General features: G+C 50.1%; 1 protein-coding gene across 3 annotated transcripts in view; it reads left to right on the plus strand.

Annotated features, from left to right (window-relative positions):
• The window catches only part of NOS1 (nitric oxide synthase 1), a 189,486-nt gene extending 166,689 nt beyond the window's left edge, over window positions 1-22,797 (plus strand). For all 3 annotated transcript variants that reach the window (XM_059895723.1, XM_059895725.1, XM_059895724.1), the window contains 9 exons: window positions 4,597-4,790; window positions 6,053-6,222; window positions 8,422-8,632; window positions 9,487-9,574; window positions 10,983-11,104; window positions 12,411-12,559; window positions 13,966-14,160; window positions 15,866-15,984; window positions 16,982-22,797. In XM_059895723.1, coding sequence (XP_059751706.1) covers window positions 4,597-4,790; window positions 6,053-6,222; window positions 8,422-8,632; window positions 9,487-9,574; window positions 10,983-11,104; window positions 12,411-12,559; window positions 13,966-14,160; window positions 15,866-15,984; window positions 16,982-16,997 — 1,264 coding nt within the window. In that variant the 3' untranslated portion in view covers window positions 16,998-22,797. The remainder of the gene's footprint in view (window positions 1-4,596; window positions 4,791-6,052; window positions 6,223-8,421; window positions 8,633-9,486; window positions 9,575-10,982; window positions 11,105-12,410; window positions 12,560-13,965; window positions 14,161-15,865; window positions 15,985-16,981) is intronic.
• The last annotated feature ends 404 nt before the right edge of the window (window positions 22,798-23,201 follow it).

The following is a 23,201-nucleotide window of genomic DNA, read 5'->3' on the forward strand; positions in this document are numbered from 1 at the left end:
TCCATTCTATATATAAAAGCTTACATCTGCCAAACCCAACCTCCCACTCCATCCCTCCCCCAACCCCCTTCCCCTTGGCAACCACAAGTCTGTTCTCTGTGCCTGGATGTAAAACTTTTGATAAAGTGGCCAACAGGATGGAGCCCCAGGGCTCTCATGTTCTCTCCCAGATCCTCAAACACTAAAGAAATAGACTGGGAAATTAATCCATTTGAATAATTAGTTAAATGCAATATTCAGAGCATAATGATCTCTGATATAGAAAGGGACTCTGTATTTGAAATACACATCATACTCCCCATTTCCATCCTGTGGAAAAGTACAACTTCAGTAGCATTGGAAGAGAAGGGACTAAGAATCTACTGGAAATTTCTTTCAGCGACAAACTGTGAAAGCCCAGATCTCAAAAATTACTCCCCAAACCATAGTACATAAAAAGCAAGGTAATTTGCAAATGTTTTGATGCTAAGTTGGACTGAAGTCCCAGAATAACCCCCGATCCACCTCTGGAAAGGCAGTTGACTCTGAGCGGCTTACAAGAAGATATTTCAACAAGGTTAGGAACCAGAAGACAGTATTAAAATCAGTTATGGATTAGCTCAAAAAGGATCAAATGGCGTCTAGGCGTTTAACTCTTTAAAAGCACACTCCGTAGCACTACCATTTCCGGCTTTATACGGTTGTTGTTTTGTTTTTGGGTTTTTTTTTTAAGAATAATTGAGTAAAAAAGCATGACTCTCTCTCCTGTTTTCCCCTGCCCAAGGCCAAAGTCGAGCTGTTTGAGCCAGGAGACCACAGCAAGATATCATGAATCACACACCCACCACTCCCACCCCCAACAAGAGACCCTTATATTGCAAGCAAAGTGCTTAAGAGGATATAAGCCACCTTTTGAAGGTGATCCTTGCAACTCTAAAGAGAAAAGTGACCACAGTTACTGCCTGGCCAGGAAATAAATTTTCTACATACGGCAATTAGCAAACCATACAGAAAAGAGTATCATGGAGCGCTAATGGGTGGGGTGTGGATCATAGGTCCTAGAAGTCAGAAGAAGGAGGGGAAACGCAGGGTAGGCTTTAGATAGGCTGGTGAATAGAGGCGGGACATCTAGGAAGAGAGAATAGGAGCAAAGATGCTGAAGGGGCCCTGAGCGCTGGGGTATCTCAGAGAAAGATGGGACATTATAACGGAGAGTTCCTGATGGGAGAACTCTTAATTCCCAGCTACCCTCTGATAAAATTGCTTCTCTCCAGCCTTCACCGTCTCAACAGAAGACATCAACATTTGACTTAAGCCCAAGACTTAAACATCCTCCCTGCCTCCTCGCTTTCCCTCCCACTATCCATCCAACTCTCAGCTGGTACTGTGGGTCTTGTGTTTCAACTACATCTCAGATCTACATCCACCACCTTAAGCAAGGCCACGATTGTCTGTGGTCTGAGTGCCTGCCAGAGATACCTAACTTGTCTCCTTGTTTCTTGACATTTCTCTCAAAGATCTATTTCCCAAATAGCAGGCAGACTAATCTTTTAAGAATGTAAACGGAAGCCTGTCCATCCACAGCTTCACATCCTCCAATAGCTTCCCACTGGACTTAGGAAAACTTCAAACTCCTTTGCCATGACAGGTCATGACAAGACCCTCATGATCTGGCCTCTGCCTAGCTCTCTGATCTCCTTCTGTACCACCCACCCCTGTGTTGACCCCTCTTCCAAACACTCCAGCCTTCTTTCCCTTCCTCAAATGTGCCACACTTTTTCCGACCTCAGGGCCTTTGCACATGCTGCTTCCCCTTTCGGGAACACTCTTCCCCCAGATCTTTGTATGTCCGCTCCTTCTCATTCTTCAGATCTCTGCTCAAATGTCAAATCACCAGAGAGGCCTCCTTGACCATCCTTATCTGCCAGTCACTTAGCCCACTGCCCCAACCCATCAGCATCCACCCATCCTCATCATCAGCCCCATCTGAGATCTTTTTAAGTTATTTCTCAATGAGAATCAGGCCCTTTGTTATCTTTATCCATCACTCTCTCACCAGTGCCTAGAACAGTGCCTGACACTCAATACAAATTTGTTGAAGGTATGAACCTTATTCACTCAAACTGCTCACAACAGACACTGTTTACTCTTTTCCTTGAAGAACGAACATGAGCTAATTTTTTTTTTTCCATTTAATGCTGGACGTTAGCAGACTGTTCTTTCATCTGCGAACCTGTCATTGAACCATTGCCAAGTGTGTGCGTGAGTGTGTGTGTGTGTGTGTGTGTGTGTGTGTGTGTGTGTGTGTGTTATGCTCCTGTAGATGAATATAAATACATCACAGGCAGGGGATACTCTGGGGGAAAGGGCTCAAATGGCTCTGCCTTCCCAATGTTGCCCTTTTACCCTCCCCTAAAACTTTTCAATGGCCCATATGTGTCCCAAGCTTTTTTTTTTTTTTTTTAAAGGCTTAGAAAATCCTATACTTAGAAACCCCCAGCAGAACTGAGATGTAAGACAATTAGTCTCCAGGCTAGTGCTACCCACTGGGGGATCAGCTTCCTGCAAAGCTTCAAGGACCAGCCCACTGAGGTGTCCTAGGGCCATGCAGCCATTCACTGCCGGGATTCTCCACATGCCATGCCTGGTCAGCGGCTTGCAAAGTGTCCGTGGTCAAATTCCCAGCAGAGCCGGGGCCCACCTTGTGGCCCACCTGCCCTCCATTCCCATCCCTGCCTCTTATCCGCCTGACCACCTTTGGCCACGTTCAAGAGGACTTAGGGGAAATGGCTGTGCGTGTGAGCCAGCTCAGCAAGTTCGGGTCCTCCGCATTTCTATTTTGTACTGGCCAAAGGAACAGAGGCAAATATACTTCTGAAAGAAATCGTGATGATCTGGGAGAAAGTGGGAATTGATTTGCGGGCATTTCAAAGGCTTCCCGTGTTAGGCGCTGGAGGCTCCCAAATTAGCAACCCCACAGCGCCCTCTGCTGGCTGTCAGCCTCTGCCAATCCCCTTCCTGGAGCTGGCAGGGCGTGATGATTGATGTCTTGCTCTCCAGGAACCAAAAGACTGGTATGAGCTCAGAGCAGAATCAGTCGCGCAAGCGCATTTAATAGGTAAGATCAGTGCCCCAGAGAGAACAAAATCTGCCGAGGGAAGGAGAGTGGGACCCCACACCCCACCACCATCATTCACAATTTCAGTTACCAAGTTCCCCCCCATACTAAGGACAGGGGTGCCATGCAAAATATGCCAGCACAACTATTTTTAATAATGGCGGCTATTTGCAGCACAAAAGGGCCCTTGGCTGTGCCAAAAACTCCTTTAAATAGCGAGTCCCATTGGTCTATTCAAGTGCTGATTTACATACCGCGGAGAATGTAGAAACTTCACGTTGAATATCAAGTGTCTCTGTCAACTGAAAACCAGTTGGCAACGAAGAAAAAAGCGGATCTGAAAATGCGAATGTAACTCGAAGAATACAACAAAGATTTGATTTACCAAAGTGTAGACATCCATCCCAAAGTTTTCAGGTATAAAAATGTGGTATATCTGTACTAAAACTTTAAAGAGGACCAGAATAATCCTAGTCTGAGAATTCATTCTTAGCACAGGCCTCCTGCACTTGAAATCCAAAAATCGAAAGAAAGGGCATGACCTGGCAGGCATCAACGAGTTTCTCTCTGGGTTTTCTCCTTAGTTCCATAAATGTTATAATATCATGGGATTTGTGCACAACGAGAACCTGAGTTTAAGGCCAAGTTCTTTTCCCTTTTCCATGACAAGATGAGGACCCTGGTTGCAAAAGCGGGTGGAGCTTGGGATTTCTAGGAGAGATGGAATTTCACAGAATGTGGACATCATTGCCTGTGGCTCCAATGGGCTAGTGGTTCCTGGCAGAACTCTGATTGGTACAGAGCACAGAGCCTATTCCAGTAGCTGGTTAATCCTGAGGGTCTGAGGTTCCTGCAAACAACAAATATTTTTTGAACGCCTTCTATGTGCCATGCACTGTCCCAGGTGCCAGAATAGAACAGTGGAAAAAACAGACAAATTCCCTGCCCTCTAGAGTTTACATTGTCCTGGGGGCCAGGGGGCAGGCAGGGGGGACAGACCACAAAGCATGTAACGGAGTAAACTCTGCTGGAGGTCAGTTGATGGTAAGTGCTACGGAGGAAAGCAAAGCAGGGGCAGGAAGTCAGGAGAGCAAAGAGGTCTGGGAACTGAACCCTGGGGTGCTCCAGTGTCCAGTGAGGGGAGATGAGAAGGAACTGGCAAAGGAGACTAAGGAGGAGCAGCCAGAGGGAAGATCAGGAGAGCCTGGGATGCTCAAGAGAAGGGTGTTGAGAAGGAGGAAGTGAGCAGCTGCGTCCATTGCTGCTCTGATGACCACAGTGAGTGCTGGGAGCCGGCGGTCGGATTTGCCATGAGGAGCTCGTGGGTGACCTTGCTGAAAGCCGCGGCGTGGAATGATGGGGGCAGAAGTCTGATTGGCCTGAGCCCCAGAGAGAAATGGAAGGAGGGGAGTTGTAGCCACAGCGACAGACAAAGGAGCAAAGGAGGTGGGCAGAAGCTGGTGGCCCTCATCCCACTGTTCCCCTCCTCTTCCCTCCAGCCGATCAACCATCTTCGTGCGTCTCCACACCAACGGGAATCAGGAGCTGCAGTACCAGCCTGGGGACCACCTGGGCGTCTTCCCCGGCAACCACGAGGACCTCGTGAATGCCCTGATCGAGCGGCTGGAGGACGCACCCCCGGTCAACCAGCTGGTGAAGGTGGAGCTGCTAGAGGAGCGAAACACGGCTTTGGGTAACTATGGCCAGGCTACACCCAAGGGTGCTTCCCTTGTCCAGGGAGTCCCAAAGGCAGTGGGTATCTGGGGAAGAGGAGACTTGTTCTTCTCAATCACCATTCCAGGTAGGAGAGTGGGTCTCTGTCACCCCCAGCTTATGAGACTGAAGACTCCTCCTTTCTCATGGTTGAATAACCTTGGCCCAACTGGTTAAGCAAATAAATGTCCATGAAGCCAGGACATTGATGGTTCATCTTCGAGCCAAAGGGGCTTCTACCTTCCTTCATCAGCTAGACACTGATCTTAGCAGAGGCTACTCGTCTAACTTCCTTCATCACCCCTGCCTCACTGCCACCAAGTAAATAGCAGCTGGAGTCCGCCCATGCCTCCTCTTAGAATCCAAAGGCACTCTATGAAGCTCAGTGGTCCATTGGGATTGAACCACATTTCTGATCAAATTAGATCAAGTCCCAACCTGTTTCAGGGACCATCCTTGACATTCCTATTAAATAACTGTCCAAGGTAAATGGGTCTCCGTGCTTCATCTCAGTAGCTGCAGGTGAGCTCAGAACTCAGGTACAAGGAACTGCAGTGACCATACGTGGTAGCCCGGACTACAGTGACACATCCCCTCTACGAAGGAGCTAGGACACGAAGTCAGGGCAGAATGTGAAAACAGTTTGTAGCCGAAGCCCTATTGAAAATCCCTTAGGAAGGTACCACTTTAGAGAGACATACCTTCTCTTAATAAATCCAACCCAGACAGTTCTTTCTCCATGTTGGAACAGTACTTTTTATCTTGAAGTAGAGGCTTGTGTGTAGGGGCTGTACTGGAGTAAAGTAAATAGAAGCAGTATTGTATAGTAGTTAAAACATGGTCTGGAGCAATACTGGCTGACTTTATGCATTTGTGCTGTGTGACCTTGGGCAAATTCCTTAACCTCTCTGTGCTTCCATTTTTCTCAACTGCAAAATGGAGATAATAATAGCACCCACCACCTAGGATTGTGATGAGGATTAAATGAGTTAATAATATCGATTGATTTTGGACAAGCTCCTTGCATACAGGAGGTGATCACAGGGTCCCCAGGACCCTGGGTATAGATGAGGGACATGGGAGGTGGACAGCCGAGGCGTTACTTGGCTCTGGGGCAGTCCTGCTCTCCAGACCCCATCCTCAGTCCCAGAAGCAGGTCTGGCCTCCCTAACTTGGACCTAAGCCCTCGGAGCCCAGACTCTCCTCCCCGACCCGTCTCTCACCTCCTTTGTGCCTCCACAGGGGTTATCAGTAACTGGACCGATGAGCATCGCCTCCCACCCTGCACCATCTTCCAGGCCTTCAGGTACTACCTGGATATCACCACGCCTCCAACGCCACTGCAGCTGCAGCAGTTTGCCTCCTTGGCCACCAGTGAGAAAGAGAAGCAGCGTCTGCTGGTCCTCAGCAAGGTGGGTCCCTGGCCACATACAACCTTACCTCCTCGTTGGAGAATTGTATAGTTATTGCAACAGTTGTCCAGCAGATGGCAGTCTTGAGCGAGGGCTGCCATAGTCTAGTTTGCAGGTCACCATACTGGCTAGTCCATTTTGGCTAGTCCTGACCATCTCCCTTCCTTCTAACTAAGGTCTAACAGAACAAGAGAGCGACCCCGTTGAATCTCAGAGTTCTCTGGCTACAGTCGAAATTGCTGTTCTAACTCTTTTTCCTCCTGCCTTTGGAACCCTTGAGCCTCCATTAGTTCCATCAGAGCCCATGCTTAGAAGAAAAAGAACTTGAGAGAATCCCCCAGTGCCCTGTTTTAAAAATCAGCTTTTTCAGTGCTGAAGAGCTATAGGTATGACTTCAAGATATAAGAGGTCTCTGATGGTAAGGTGAACCAAAAAGCACAGCTTCTACCGCCCTTGCTTAGAAACCAAGCTGCTGCAAAAAATCCTAGCTGGGAGGACCACTCAGGTTTCTCCCAGTGGGGTTCCTCCCCAGTAAGCAAGCCACCAGAAAATGATGGTTTCACTTTCGTCTGCTGTACAGGAGAGGGAATCAAATGGTGGCACAAGAAGTTCTGTTTTTAATTCAGGGAGTGCATCTTACTTAGAAATATGAAAATAAGCACCAGAAAAAAACACTTAAAAGAACTATACGTGGTTACCTCTAGGGAGTTGGAGAGCCTTATCTTTAATCGTAAGTTTTGCAGAATTATTTAACTTTTTAAACTCTGTACACCCATAACTTTGATTTAAAATTTTAAGTAACGGAAGGGGGATAATCTGCAGAGGGAACAGAGCTTGCACTCTTTGCACAGGATTATTTAAAGTAAAATTTGATGTAACTGTATGTATTAATCCGCCTCTTCCAAAAAGCGCAAACTCCATTAAAAGAGCGAGGATTTTTTTTATTAGGGGAAACACCTGTGTGAGAGAAAATTGGAACAGAGTCAGGTAAGACTGAGAGAACCATCAGACCTCAAAACAAGCCTGACCCCAAGTGAAGGAGAGGGCAGAAAGTTTGAATGGAAGCATATAGGATCAGATCCATGTCAGTTTTCAGGGGGATGTCAGTTTCAGTGAGCAGCTGCTGGGGCTTTTGGCCAATTGAGCCCCAGCAGCTCGAAGTCACTGAGGCTGGGGGTCTGGAAGGCACGTTCTCCAGAATGCCATACCCTATCAGCAGAGCAAGGATGGTCTTTAGGAACATGGGGAAAAGCTTGGTGATACAATGCACTGGTAATATGCTTTACCCCTCCTTAAAATCTGAGCCTCCTAAGGGCAGCTTCTAAGATGTAGGAAAAATAACTCCAGAGCCCCAGAGAGTTCCTGTGTTCCCTAGTAACACCTGGGCTTTGCTGTCAACATGCCCCTGAACATGGTCCTCCACACCCCAACCTGTTCCTTCGGGGTTGTCTTTTACCATCTTGAATGTGACCCATACGCTCCGAGGATACACCTCCAGCCTTGCAGACCCACAAATCACACACCTGCAAGTCATGACTCCCTTCACAGTACATTTCTCTTGACCTTCGCAAATGGCAGGAGAGTGTAATACTAAGAGCACAGATTCTGGGGCCAGACTGCCTAGAACAGGGGTCGGCAAACTTTTTCTGTAAAAGACAAGGTAGTAAATATTTTAGACTCATGCTCTATGTGTCTCTGTTGCAACCATTCAACTCTGCCATTGTAGCACAACAGCATAGACCATCCATGAATGAGTGGGCGCGGCTGGGTTCCAAGCAAACTTTACTTGTGGACACCAAAATTTGAATTTCATGTCATAGTCTAGGGTCATGAAATAGTATTGTTCTTTTGATTCCCCCCTCCTACCCCCAACCATTTAACCATGTAAAAACAACTCTTAGCTCACAGGCCATACGAGCAGGTCGTGAGCCAGATCCGGTTTTCAGGCTGAAGTCTGCCACCACCTCGTAGCCATGGGACCTCTGTATCCCTCAGTTTCCCCATCAATAAAATAGGGATGACAATCAGACTTATAAGGTCCTTGCAAAAATGAAAACCTGGCCCAGAATAATTCCTAGGCAAGAGTTAACTATTATTATTTGTTAATTTGCCTTCTTCCCTGGACCTCCTCAAGCGCTCCTTGGAAGTTTGCTCCAGGGTCTGGCTGCGAGTTCTTTTCTGCCCCTCTCCTTGGTGCAGGGTTTGCAGGAGTACGAGGAATGGAAATGGGGCAGGAACCCGAACATCGTGGAGGTGCTGGAGGAGTTCCCATCCATCCAGATGCCCTCCACCCTGCTCCTGACCCAGCTGTCGCTGCTGCAACCTCGCTACTATTCCATCAGCTCCTCCCCGGACATGTACCCCGACGAGGTGCACCTCACCGTGGCCATTGTCTCCTACCGCACCCGAGGTGGGCAGAGGCGCTGGGAGAGCCCCCGGGTCTGCGTTTCCCCCCCTCCAGGGGCCTCTGCACATCTGCCTAAACTTCTGCCACGTCCCAAATCCTGGGGAGGTGACCCACCCCCCAAGACCAGGAAACTGGGAAAAGAAGCAGAGCAGCAAACCGTCCCAGCTCACAGAGCCAGCTCTGTGCAGAATAGGAAGGAAATGAGATGTGCATTTGGAGGCCTCTCCAAAAGCCTGAGACCTCCTTTTACTCCCGTCCTCCCCGCATACCCCCAAGGCAGCATCTAGAACAAGCCCCCACCACCCCTTCCCTCCGAGGGGGGAGCTGGTTGTAGGTCAGCCGGATAACCTGACCTCTGCACCTGTGTTTTCCTCCTTGGTTATAGCAATTAAAATGCATGGTGCCTGGGAATTCCCAGGCGGTCCAGTGGTTAGGACTCGGCGCTCTCACTGCTGGGCCCCGGGGTTCAATACCTGATTGGGGAACTAAGATCCTGCAAGCTGCGCAGTGTGGCCAAAAAAAACACAAACAAACAAACAAACAAAAAACGCATGGTGCCTGAGAGAGCTCTGAGACTGGGGTCCTGACAGGCCACCGAGAGCAGATCGATCAAGGCCCTTTCAGTGGGCACGATTGGAATACAAGCCACCCCTAACCACCAGTTTCACAGCCATGAGCCCACCCCAGCTTTACCATTTCCTCTTCCCCGTCAGAGGAAGGGATCCAGACAGGGAACTCCAAGGCAGAAACTTGGCATCGGGGCTGTGAGCCTTCTGCACTGGAGGATGGGGGGAAGCCGGGGACGGGGGAGCTTGAGGGACAATAAACGAGCCAGAGTACCTCGGTTATCCTGTTAGATGGAGAAGGACCAATTCACCACGGCGTGTGCTCCTCCTGGCTCAACCGGATCCAGGCTGACGAAGTGGTGCCCTGTTTCGTGAGAGGGTGAGTGGCAAATGAAAAGAAGCAGCCATCCCAGATCTGCATCCTCATGTCCTGAGATGGAGTGGGTGGACCAGCCTGAAGGGTTCTAGAGAGACGGCTGAGTCAGATGGGATTGATATCAACGTTCAGCATCACTCCAAGCTGTTAAGGAAACTGGATCATGGGGGCAGAGCAACATAGCAGAAGCTAAGCAAGTCCTCTAGTCAAGTTCAGGTCAATGCATCAGATATTTATCAAGTGCATGTCCTGTGCTAGATGGGGCTACAGTAGACAACCAGGCAAAATGCAGTTTCAGCCTTCATGGAATTTGCAGACTAGTGAAATTTCTATCCACAATCTGCTGGCCACCCCATGTGTTCCCAGTTTCTTAGAGACCAGGAAGATTTAATTCCCCTCCCCGTCAACCATCTTCCCTTTCCAAACTCAGTTTTAAAGGCTATTTCTGCCCATAGCTAACAATACTGTACTGTGCTCTTTAAAGTGTGTTAAGAGGATAGGTTTCACGTTAAACACATTTTTGATCGGAGACGTATTATGGCCAGAGGTGTCAGTTTGTGTAAAAATCCCCCGGTCAATATGTGTTAAGTGTTCCTACCTCAATCAAATAAAATAATATAGCTTTAAAAACATAAAAATAAAAAAATAAGGGATATGTCTGAGCTTAGGCCCACTGTAGTTACCTGCTTTATCAACTGATAACTTCCCTACCTAAACGGTGGGCTTGGCCAGCCATTTTTCTCAGCTGTTAAGGGTAGAATGGTCATGATATGGTCCAGATACCATCAGCATCAGAATCCCGTGGGGTGCTTCAAAAATGCCGAGTCCTGAGCCTAGACTTACTGCATTGCCCAGGAATCTACACCCTCTTTGAACATCCCCACATGATTCTTTTGTACGTTGAAGTTTGCAACTCCCTGATTTGGGGAGATCTCATGGATGGTTAATTCAGTGGTTCTCAACCTGGGGTGATTTTGGCCCCCAGGGGCCCTTAGCAATGTCTGGGGATATTTTTGGTTGTCACAGCTGGAGGGTGCTCCTGGCATCTAATAGATAGAGGCCTGGGTACTACTCAGCATCCTGCAATGCACAGGACAGCCCTCATCACCGAGAGGTACGCGGCCCCACTGTCAGGAGTGCTGAGGCAGGGAAACCCTGGGTTAAATCAACCCCGCTCCCTTTGTGGATTAGCTCAGCAATGGGGATAGTTGGGAAATAGAGTGATAGCCAGACCCTGAGGACCCAAATTAATGGGACCTCCCACCCTGATAAGGGCCGCCTGACCCCAGCTGAAGAGCTTTAAGCCCCATTGTATTTCTACCCAAGATGGCCATCTGGTTTACCTAAGACCCAACAGTTCTTGATCAGATTTGAGCTCAGCAAGGCTTCTGACTCTCTCTTCCTTGTGCAGAGCGCCCAGCTTCCACCTGCCCCGAAATCCCCAAGTGCCCTGTATCCTGGTTGGCCCGGGCACAGGCATTGCCCCTTTCCGAAGCTTCTGGCAGCAACGGCAATTTGATATCCAACACAAAGGTGAGTCATGGTCTAGCAGGCACATGGTTTCTACCCCCTGGACCTGGGGAGGCCCAGCTGTGTCCCAGCATCCCAGAGGCATGGTGATGTCTTCTCTGCTTTGTGTCACTACCTGGGAACGGAGGGGGAGCACAGTAGTGACCAGACCCATGGGTGAAGTTTACGGTGTAATTCAAAGGACCTGTCCAAACAAATTGTCCACACAGCCTGTTCCAAGGCCCGAAATTCCATCCCCAGAAGACATTTCTTGGACTGTTAAGATAAGACTCCCATCTTAAAATGTAAGCAGCCCTAGAAGGGGTAAGCATTAAGCCTTATCAAATGGATGTGTGTTCATGGGATGGTCCCAAAGACTGTAATTCAGGAGCAGGGTTTGCTGTGTAAGAAACACAACAGATCAGCTTTGGGAGGAGAGAGAGAAAAAAAACCACATTTCTGACATGCATTTAACAGGAATTTACTGAGCATCTCATGAATGCCAAACACTATCGTAGGCACTAGAGGCGCAGCAATGAACAAGACAGAGAAACAACTTAAAAAAAAAACTTGCTCCAGTGGAACTGTCAATCTAGTGGAATAGCTAACATTTACAAAGTACAGTTGACCCTTGAACAACATGGGTTTGAACTGCATAGTCCACTTATACGCAAGTTTTTTTCATTAAATACATATGTACAGTACTACACCCTCCGAGGCTGGTTGAGAATCTGCGGATGTGGAACCTCGGATACAGAGGAATCTCAGATACAGGGGGCCAACTATATAGCACTCGAGCATCAGTGGATTTTGGTATCCAGGGCGGGTCCTGGAACTGATGCCCTAGGATACCGAGGGACAACTGTATTCACTATGTACCAGGCACAGGTCTAATGTTTTACATTTACTTCTTACAATAACCCTATGAGGTTAGACGCTATTATTATTTCCATTTGGTACTTGGGGACACGGAGACATAGAAAGTTATGTAAGCTCCTCAGCATCACACAGAGCTGGAATTTGAATCCAGGCGGTCTAGCTTCAGAGTTTGGGGGTTTAGCAGTACCCAGTGGTGGGGGCTTTCCCAGAGCAAAGACTGAGACCCAGAGAAGAGAGGTCTGCTGAAGTCTGAACACACTTCACCTACTTCCCTCAGTGTGTGTGCATGTGCGTGTGTGTGTATGCGAGTACATATACCGCCTGCCCCAGGGTCCGTGCACCTCTACCCCTGTAGCACGTGCTAAGGTTCTGAGCAGCCCTGGCACCACCAGCTGCCCCCCCAAATCAGGCATCAGAGCTGTCGGTAACAGGAGATCTTCCCGGTCCCCAGGAATGAGTCCCTGCCCCATGGTCTTGGTCTTCGGGTGCCGGCAGTCCAAGATAGACCACATCTACAGGGAGGAGACCCTACAGGCCAAGAGCAAGGGGGTCTTCAGAGAACTGTACACAGCCTACTCCCGGGAGCCAGACAAACCAAAGGTAACCCCCAGCCTGTTCATGGTCCCCCCCACCCCAGCCCAGCACACACACATGCTCTCCACACATGCAAATCCCGTTCCCAGAAACCCCCTCACCCTTTCTGAATTCTCCTCCGTGACATTGCTCTGAACTTAAGGAAGCACGGAGCATAAACATTTGACTTAAAATATTGAACAGCCCACGTTCTATGATGCCACTTACATGAAATATCCAGAGCAGCCAAATCCATAGAGACAGAAAGCGGATTCATGGTTGCCAGGGGCTGTGGGAAGGCGGAATGGGGAGGGTACAGGGTTCCTTCTGGGGGTGATGAAAGGGTTCTGGAACCAGGTAGAGGGGATGGTTGCAGAGCACCGTGAATGTGCTGAGTGCCACTGCGTTGTATTATACACTTTAAAACACACATATATTTTATGTTATGTGTGTTTTATCACAATAAAAAGAATGGCGGTCCAGTGGTTAGGACTCTGCACTCTCATTGCCAAGGGCCCAGGTTCAATCCCTGGTCGGGGAACTAAGATCCCACAAGCCATGCAGAGCGGCCAAAAAAAAAAAAAAATTAAACAGCCCATAAGAGGCACTCCAAGTCAGAATGGACACAGGCCGCAGGACTGGAGCATGCCCCCGCTGGATCTTGGGGTTCTCAACTGGACCCCCAGGGGTGTCCCAGGAAAGGAGCCAGGAAAGCAGGGAGGGGGGCACTCAGAGGATCTGGGCAGCAGCTACTTGACACCTGGCATGGAAGTTCATCAATGTTTCAGTAGCAGGTACAGCCGTGCCGGAACGTACCAGCTGAATGTCAGGCTCGCCTGGGGGAAGTTTCCTGGACAAACCAGACAAATTCCCTGGAGGCTGCATTGTACACCCCTTGTGTCCACCTGACATTCTCTTAGCCCCCCTGTTATTCCAGCAATTCCTGCAGCAGCTGGCTTTGCCCAGGTGTAACCTGACAGCCCCTTCCCCGGCCCCCATCTCTTGCTGTCTGTCCTGGGGCTTCTCTGGCACCCCGGCATAGGACGCCTGCAGTACCAGCCCCGCACCTAGAAGTGTACGGGAGTTAACACCCCCGGGGTGACCACAGGCCATTGAAGAGAGGAGCGGGTAGACGATGCCCCCCTCTTCGCCCCTCCAGGGCATGGCTCTGGGGGGCGTGCTGCATGATTCCAAAGAGGGTTCTCAGCAGAGGTGAGCTCCAGAGTGGGGGGCAACTCATCACACCCTCAGATCGGCTTTCCCTCCTCTCCTGCTTCACTCTTCCCAGTCCCCTGCATCACTGCACAAAATATAGACCTGCCCACAAGCCCCTGTGTCTGACTCCGCTCCCGGGGTGGTGGGGCCAGGGAGTGAGCTACACAGGATTGTCCTGAAGCCCGGCTCCTTCTCACTGGCCCTCCTGCTCCCTGCAGAAGTACGTGCAGGACATCCTACAGGAGCAGTTGGCAGAACCCGTGTACCGAGCCCTGAAGGAGCAAGGGGGCCACATTTACGTCTGCGGGGACGTCACCATGGCGGCCGATGTCCTCAAAGCCATCCAGCGCATCATGACCCAGCAGGGGAAGCTCTCGGTGGAGGACGCCGGCGTGTTCATCAGCAGGCTGAGGGTGAGTGATGCGCCAGCTCCTGGGATTCCTTTTCTGGCATCCAGCTTCCTGTCTCCTCTTCCTCATCCTTCCTGTCTCAATGACTAGGGGACCCATGATGACATCCCTGCTCCCATTTTCCCATTTATGACTGGGGGTAGAGGATATAGGTGGTCCCAAACCATACTTGAGAGAGAAGGAAGGATGGTGGGACATGCAGGTGTGTGTATTAAATATGGTAGGGAGCTATGATGTGTGAAAATAACAAGTGGGTGGACCACTGGGTAGCTAGATGGAAACCATCCTAACCCAACTTTTCCTGTCCCCAGAAACAAGCTGCAGCACTGCTCTGTGCAGTTGTGCAGGTTGGGCACTGCACAAAAAGGTGTGTCCAAGGGGGCAAGTGGGGGATGAAAGCCACCCCATGCTTGGCTTCCCAAGCAGTGCACCTTGGGAGGAGGGATGCCTTTTCCTAATTTACACAAAGGCTAGTAGCAGCCCAGTAAGCAAAGTCCTAACTATGTGGCCAACTGCCCCAAATAGGATAAACTGAGTCCCAGGCCTCCACAAAGCTCCAGGGGTGATCCCATTCTTCTCCCTTCTTCCCTAAATGAGCAGTAATCAAACATTTTTGCAGAAGAAGCCCTTGCTCCAATTCTGATAATAAACCCTACTAGGTTAAAAACAATGACAACAACAACTTTCTGCTAGACATGCCAGAGCTCCAAGGAGAGCTGCAGAGCCCTCACCACTCTGTCTCTTTGGTATGAGTCTTGGGAGACACTTTCATAGATTCTGCAAAACTCTGCAGAATAAGATTGAAAACCACCCCAACGTAAAATGAATCCACTCTACAGATGGGCAACTTTCTTCAAAACCTTTGGGACCAAGGATGCCAGAATTTAATGCTCAGCGACACTGCCCTCTGGGATATTCTTAATGCCCATCCCTCAGTCCTGCCTCAGGAGCTCCAATGGCTCCAGAAACTCCCAGATGCCACAAGTTCATCATCACTCGTGCTGTTTCTTGAGTTGTCTTTTTTGTTTGTCTGTTTCTGGGCAAGGCTGAGCTAAGATGCTCATCGTCAGAAAAACTCCTATGTTCAGAGAAGTCTCCACTTTGGCAACCATGGCATTTCCTGAGTGCTAAGCGGGCACTTTGTCTTTTCTCCCATCTCTGCTTGTCTCTACAGGCTGTGATGTTTACACTAAACCCAGCCATGCCCAGATCTGAACTTGCAGGAACAAGGAGGAGGGAGGAAAGGGGGAAATGGAGAAGTTTCCACTGGACCCCCTCAGCTCTTCTATCCTCAGAATCCACAAAGCAGCAGCATGTTTCTGGATGGGAGCAAAAGTGTTCTTTGCCAACTGGCTTAGAGGCCCCGTGCCCTAGAGGGCAGAGGGTCTTGCTGAAACAGAGTCTTAGAGACCAAAGGGGTCTCTGGGGGCCCTGGGTTACACCTCGTTTCTTTTTTCTTTCTTTCTTTTTCTGGCTGTGCCGCAGGGCTTGCAGAATCTTAGTCCCCCAACCAGGGATTGAACCCAGGGCTACGGGAGTTAAAGCGCCGAGTCCTAACCACTGGACCGCCAGGGAATTCCCTACACCTCGTTTCTTAAGGAACCGTCTTCTCTAGGAATATTCCATTCCAGGGTATCAATGTGTCTGCCCTTCTCCGCGCCCTTGGCTGGCATTTGAGGTCTGTTTCCTGGTTGTTTCTGTCCCCTAGGATGACAACCGGTACCATGAGGATATTTTCGGGGTCACCCTGCGCACATATGAAGTGACCAACCGCCTTAGATCTGAATCCATTGCCTTCATTGAGGAGAGCAAAAAGGACACTGATGAGTAAGTTGGCTCCATCCCTGGGCGGGCTGGGCAGAGCCCTGCCAGGCAGGGATGTCTGATCTCATTGACCATGGCTTTCCCGCAGTGGGGTCCCCAGACCAGCAGCATAAGCACTACCTGGGAACGTGTTAGAAATGCAAATTCCCAGGCTGCCCCAGCCCTGATGAATCTGAAGCTCTGGGGTCAGGGCACCGAGCGGTTTGTGATTTTACGACCCCTGGAGGGGATTCTGAGCTCCCCTCAAGTGTGGGGACCCCAGCTTTGGATGTTAACTTCCACCGGGGCGCCCCCAGTTGAGTGATGGCCCTCACCACTGCAAAATTTGTATTCCTCTTCACTGCTCCTAGCGTTTACACCACCTCCCTCACCCACAGAGCGCCGCTAGCATTCTCACTGACACAAATTCCAGTTGATATTAATTTGACAATTCCACTTGTCTTCTAGAAATTGCTGGAAATGGTCTGAGGTACCACAAAACTGGGACTGAGTCTCACTATTTTAACCTTACATTAATGCCATGACATGTCACCCTTGATTGTAATCTCACTCCCCCCATTCTCTGCCACAGAGCACCTCGAAACCACCACCGTGTGCCCTTTAAATTAGGTGGGAATTCAGCTGCTTCGTTTTCAGTAGCCTAGGGCACACACACTCCATTTCTTAAGCATCCCCATTTTTTTTCCCCTCATGACAACACGGCGGTCTCGAAAACATACTTTGGTGTCCAGCAGGCTGACATTATTGCCTTGAAGATCACATCTCGTCCTGGTTTGTGGTGTGGGTGAGCAAGCATTCATTCATCTGTTCATTCATTCATTCATTCACTCAAGATGAGCCCCAGCAAGGTGCCAGGTCCTGTCCAAGGCACTGGGGCTAACGAGGAAGTTAAAGAGACAAAGCACCCAGAGCTCAGGTGCTTTTCTCTGGGTCTGTGTAAGGAAACAGAGCAGCCTTTGCTCCTGTGGCACTAACTCCCTCCCCACTTCTCCTCCTACAGGGTTTTCAGCTCCTAACTGGACGCTCTTGCCCAGGTGGATGGCACCCCACTGCACTCGGCCAGGATGGCTGCAGGTTTTGTAAGCACGGACACTGCTGAACCTTTCCTTCGGGCCCGCACGTGGCCCCCGCTCTGCCTCTTGTCCTGTCGCCGTGTCCTGGCCCTCCTCTCCTGGGTTCTCACCTCTCAGTGGTTTCCTGGCCCTCTTGGGTTTTCTCCTTGAGTTTTCCTGCTGCAGTGCAATGCCTTCATAATCCGCAGTGGCTCTTACAAAACTGTTTCCCTCTCTCTCTCTTTCTGACAAGGGCAAATCACCAGTGCATGAAACCACTGGAACATGGCTGTGGTTCGTGTTAGGGTGTTTTCTGGGGTTTGCCCTGGAGAGGCTGCAGGGACCAGACGGAAGAGTTTTTTGAGCTGGTCCCGCAGTCGTTCAAATCCCCCTTGTCCTTTTTTATGATGGCATTCTGGTCGTGCGTGTGTGAGCGTGTGTTGGGCCTGGGTCTCCCTCCATCCTCTTGCCCATGCAGGCATGTCGCCTGCAGACCCTCAGTGCCAAGAAATATGCCCCGGCCCATAGTGGGGCCTCACACATCCATAATTAAGGGTCTGTGCTAGCATGCCTGAAACACTTGGAAGCGTCCTAATTGTCCTGGTTATATAGGGTCAGGGCATGGAGGTGGGGTGTGATGATCAAGGGGGATATCTCCAATGAAAGGGGAAATCACTGAATTAGATGCATTTAGATGCTGGCCCCAGTTAGCGGAGCCCTTACTGGGAAATTAACCCATCTAATGGATTGGGCAAACCTGCTCCCCAACCCCACGCACCCCAGGGTCAAATCAGGATCGCCTGATTTGGCACTCCCACCCACAAGACCAGAAGTAATGTTGTCCAAGGGAATGAGCTGGAAATAAGAATCTTCCCGTCTTTGCCACCGGCTAACTTTGGACGATATCACTGGTCCTTAGTTTCCACTAATTGTAATGTTATGAAGCCAAAAAGTATGAATGGATCAAACTTTAAAGTTGTAGAGATTGAAAATGGTATCAAGGAAGAATATCACTGTTATTTTTTTATTCCCCCAAGTGAGGCTTGCTGTTTCACCCCTGGGGATAAAGTAATGGAAGCCGGTGAAAGCAGATCGGGTTGGAGAGGGACTCCGTCATGAGGTATCTCACGGCTTCCTCTACAGGACCCCAGCCAGGGTGGGGAGTACCTGCCCTCATGCTTTTGGTCTTCTAAAAGAGATTCCCCCCAATTTTTAACCTGATAAGATAATTCTGACAAATAAATTATCCTCAACTCAGATCAAAAACAGGCAGGAAAGTCTTTGGTAGGAATCAGGGCAGGTACAGTTTCTCCCAGGCAGACCTGAGAGAGTTCAACTTCTCAGAGGAAATGGGGTGGCAGGGTCGCTTTCTACACTTAAGTGCTAAAAATCAATGGTGAGCAGCACCCAGAGAGAGCCAAGAAGTTCCACTGACCCCCCAGGAACTGCCTTCCCAGTGTTGAAAGGCAAGCAATCAGCCAGTTCTGATCTTCCGTCTTGTTTCGTTTTGTCTTGTCCGATGGAAAGACAGCTTTTTCTTTCTGTACAGCACACGGGCATTTCTTTCTTGATGCTCAGTTTGGAGGCCTGCCAAAGGGAGAGAGCCCTGGCTCTCTCTGGAAGGGCCTTAAGATAGGGGGTGCCAAAGAGGTGTCCCCAGGAGGGGACAACCTTAGAGACTCTTAAAGACAAAGGGCAAACTCTATGTCGCCTTTTTCCACCCTTCCCGGCAGCCCCCGCTGGTATCGCATCCCTGGCACTTGGAGTTTGCCTTCGTGCCAGTTATGATTTCCCTGCCTGCCTTTAATCCTGTTTCCTCCTGCTCAGGCTTCCATGGCACAGAGACCAAGCCCTTGGCATGCTTGGCCGACCCTCTCTGACCAGGAGGGAAGCCCATTCTAAACCCTTTCTTTCCTGCAAACATGATTCTGGCCAGTAGCTCTCCTCCCAGAGGCTTCCTTTCCAACCCTTTGAGCCTTTTGGAGATACCTCCTAAGATGTCACTAGCTCCCCAGGGACTGAACCACTGTGTCCAACCTCCATCATAGAGGAATTAATCAGTGCTCCCCTTTCCAAATCAAGCTTTAGGCATGAATGCTTTTGCATCGCCAAATAAATACTTACGAGCACTTATTCCATGCCAGGCACCTTCTTCAAATAGCCCTGCCCTTCTAGTAGCAGGCAGACAGAGAAAAATATCATCTTGCTTTATCAGGGAGTCTAAAGAAATGATTGCATCACCAGGATTCATCTTTCTTCCCGAGAATGACTATTTTGTGTTTTTTTAAGTAAACACCTTTCAACCCTCAACACAAGCTGCTTCATAACTCCTGGCTGGAGGACAGGAGATTGGTCTGATGTGTTTCTCTCATTTGCCAGAATCTCTGATACCAAAAGCCTCGCTGTGATGAACCTATCAAGAGGCAGAGGGAGTGGAGCCCTGATTTCAGGTTCAGCTCTGATCCAGGGTGGCTAAATGCTGCTCTCTTGTGGTGGTTTGTAGTTCAGTCCCAGTAGCCTGCCAATTTTGGTGTAACAGTAGATGAACAAAAATAGGGTTGCCTGGGCATTCAGGGGTCGCCTTAGTTGCAGCCCTCTTATTTCTCTTGCGCTCTCTTGAACTGGTCAGCAGTAGCTGACCACTCCACTTAACAAAAGTGAGTTTGGCCAGGAGGGATGAGACATTCCCTGCCACAGGAAAGCTAGAACAGTCGTGTTCACCTATTGTCACTGTGAGTTCTATTCCTGTACCTTGTGTTGCAAAAGAAGCAGAAGTCGTTAAACTCCCTGAGAGGATGCAGGTTTTCCCTTGGTTTCTGTGGAGTGAGACAGCCAGGTATCTTTGGGGGACTGCTTCAGACCCACCAAAATGGAGTTTTAGAAGCAGACCTGAGTCCAAATGCTAACTCTGCCCCTGTCTCTGTAGACAGCTGTGAGCTGGTGACCTAACCTTTCCGAGCCTACATACCTACCTGTATCACAAGGTGGATTCAATGAGCTAATGCCCATAAAATGCCCAGTTACAGTACCTGGCCCATTATAAGCTATCAAATTTTGTTTCACTTAATCTGTATCATTTCTTGCCTCTCCAGTAGGCAGAAGGCGCCGTGGAGTGTCCAGAGCAAAACACATTTCCTCTCTTACAGAAGGTTAGGATCTGGGATGCAGAGACACAATTCTTAGAATCTACATGCAGGTCTGGGGTTTGAGCAATGGGTGGAATTCCACCAGCAGGTTTGGGGAAAGGAGATTGCCAGGATGGAGGAAGGGAGAGGGGAAAGACATGGACAGGGGGCATGCAGGGTAAATTGGGGCTGGCTTCAGACATGGCGCAGCTTTGGAAGGCTGAGGAAGGTAGGGGTACACTGCAGAGACAGGCAGGGAACAGACAGAATTTTGTCAAGGGATTTTGACTTTATTTGGTAGGCAACACAGAGTCCTTAGGAGTGCTTTTAAAAGGGGAAAATAAGGTGATTTGGGTTATGCTTGGAAAAGAATGTTCTGGCTACAGCACAGAGCCTGGATGGCTGACCTGTTCAACTATTGGTTGGTTATTGCAGAAACCCAAGGCTTGAATGAGGGAAAGGGCAGATGTAGTGATAAAGACATTCCGGGGGTTGAATTACCAGGACCTGGACTCCCACCTGTTGTGGAGGATGAGAACAAAGGGAGAGTCAAGAGTGTTGCCTCTAGGCTGAGAAATGGGTCTCAGGAGAAAAAACAGCCTCCAAGTAAAGCTGCGTTTTCGGAACTGACATGATAGCCAGCTTCTCCCCGAGTCAGCAGGGTGGATCCTTCCAAGGTCCAGCCACGCCTAGATGGGCAGAAAGAGAACTGACCCCAGGCCAGTAGACATCGGCCTTAGAACACGGGATTTTCTTGCCAGACACACTCTCAGCAGCCCCCTGCTTTGGGCTTCCAAAAGGAGGTCAGGTTTTGCCCTAAGTCGGTTTGCCACAGGTGAGATTCTCTGACCCAGATCATGGTGCAAACGGTTCCTGCCAGAGTGGGCAAGCCGATGTCTGGACCCCCTTACCACTAAAAGGGCACTGGCCCTTTTAATTCATGCCATTAGGAAAAGCATGGACTTAAGATTTTAAGCCGGCCATGTTTCCTTGTATACTTCCATCGCCCCCTGCCCCCGATTGCCAGCATGGCACTGTGCCCGCCTTACCCTCGAAGTCTTCTGTCTGAATCGGCATGTTAATCTGAGACTGTCTGCCAGTGACAAGGAAAAAGAAATATTAATCTGGGCTTCCCTTGGGACCTGCCCACACTCCCTGTCTTCTGCCAGCCCTCTCCTGCATCCAAATGTGCCATTCGGCTCAAGAATTACAGGCCAAGAGCTGGGATGGAGGATAAAGGATCTGAGAGGCTGAGGGAGTGACCGTGCCCCCCAGGGACTCAACACAGATGGTCCTCACACACCTGAATTTGGCCTTTGGGGACTAACGCCAGCCTGGCCTCTCCTCTTTCTTCCACACCCACCCCAACTTCGGTCCACCTGCCGGTGCCCGCCTGGTGGCACAGACACAATGATGTGTCTCAGGTGCGAAGACCCAGGTAAACTTTCACGCCAGGAAAGCAAGGGCTGTTTGGCGGTGTGGGTGGGGTCTGTTCTCTATTAATACTTGTCAGAGCCGCATGCAAGGGAGGTGATCGGGAGTAAATACGCCTCGGTATGTTTCTGAGTTTGTCGTGTCCTAGAACGTCTGAACGGTCTGAGCAAGCGGGGCATGCGTGTCTGGTCCAGAGCAGAGCCCGTTCTTAAAGCAGGTGGCCCTGACAGGCAGGAACAGATCTGCCTGAAGATGCAGCTTTCCATAGTCTTCTAGAAAGTGACGCCAGGACATCAAAGTGCCCAGACTCGGCTCCTAGGAGACTCTGGTCCAGGGTCCGTCAACCTCAGCACTGTTGGCATTTGGGGCTGGGGAATTCTTTGTGGTGAGGGCTGTCCTGGGCATTGTAGGGTGTTGAGTGGCACCCCTGGCCTCCAGCTACTAGATGTCAGTAGCAGTCCCACCCCACCCTCACAAGTCGTGACAACCAACTATGTCTTCGGACATTGCCAGATGTCCCCTGGGGGCAACAGAATCTCTACCGGCTGCCCCAGGCCTTCTCACCATCCACCTTCTGGAATAGGCAGAGCATTTCTCAGCCCGATGGTTTTCTCTCCATTGTCTGCCGCCAAGAACTTGAAGGATTTCAAGAGGGAATGAAAAAGTGTGGTTCCGCCAACTCCTGCCCAAGACAAAAGGATGACAGCGCCGATTCCATAAGATGCCGTGCCCTTGGCATCCAGTTCCGATGAAGACCCACAGAGGCCCAGCGCCCTCCCGTGCCCCCCACCCCGTCTCCACCCTGTTTTCCATGTTGTCGTGTCATCGTGATCGTAAGACCCACTCCGGGCTCAGCAGTGGTTACCTGGGGGGCGCAGGGTGCGGGGAGGGGGTCGCCCTGCGTTGCTGCGCCAGTGGTGGTGGGTTTCCGTTCCTTCCGGGTCTGGGGAGCCAGGAAGGTGGGCCAAGCCGGTGTCACCTGTCACTGAACGCGCTGCCAGAAGCTCGGACCTCCCCCTACCTCTGAGCTCTCAATGCTGCTAATCTCCGCCAAGTGTCCCGTGCGCTCCAGCACCTTCTCGAAGGACTGACGCCCGCCCCATGCTCTCTGCGAGGTTGTCCAGGCTGTGCTCGCCGCATGTTCTTCTTCTGTATAATTCTTATCTTCTAATTTGATGGAATTCAACAAAAGTCTATTTATGCCTGTTTGCATCATGGTCAAAATATTAAAAAGTGGACTTGACTCGACTGACCGTGGTCTTTTGTTTGATTTGCTTGGAATTTCTCATGTCTTTGCCCACTGCAGCGGGCCGGGTACCAGGAAGCCCAGTCTGAGACAGAGGCAGCAGGAGGCTGAAGGGGGGCGCGGGGGGCGCTCTTGGGAAGGCGGGAGGGGAAGCCTGAGCTGCAATGTTGTCTCAACAGAAACTTCAGCCAACACTGCAGGGAATTCTGAAAATGGCCTTCCAGAGCTGTCCCGATTTGGGACAAGAAGCCCTCGCTCTCTGCAGCAGAAGCCAAGCCCCAAGGGCATGAGGGCATTCCCAGCATCCAGAGGAAGAGCCGTTGACTCCTGACATGGATCTGGAGGACACTTCTTAGCATCGTG

The sequence above is a fragment of the Balaenoptera ricei genome, chromosome 14, assembly GCF_028023285.1.
Source record: "Balaenoptera ricei isolate mBalRic1 chromosome 14, mBalRic1.hap2, whole genome shotgun sequence".
In the NCBI taxonomy this organism is placed as follows: domain Eukaryota; kingdom Metazoa; phylum Chordata; class Mammalia; order Artiodactyla; family Balaenopteridae; genus Balaenoptera; species Balaenoptera ricei.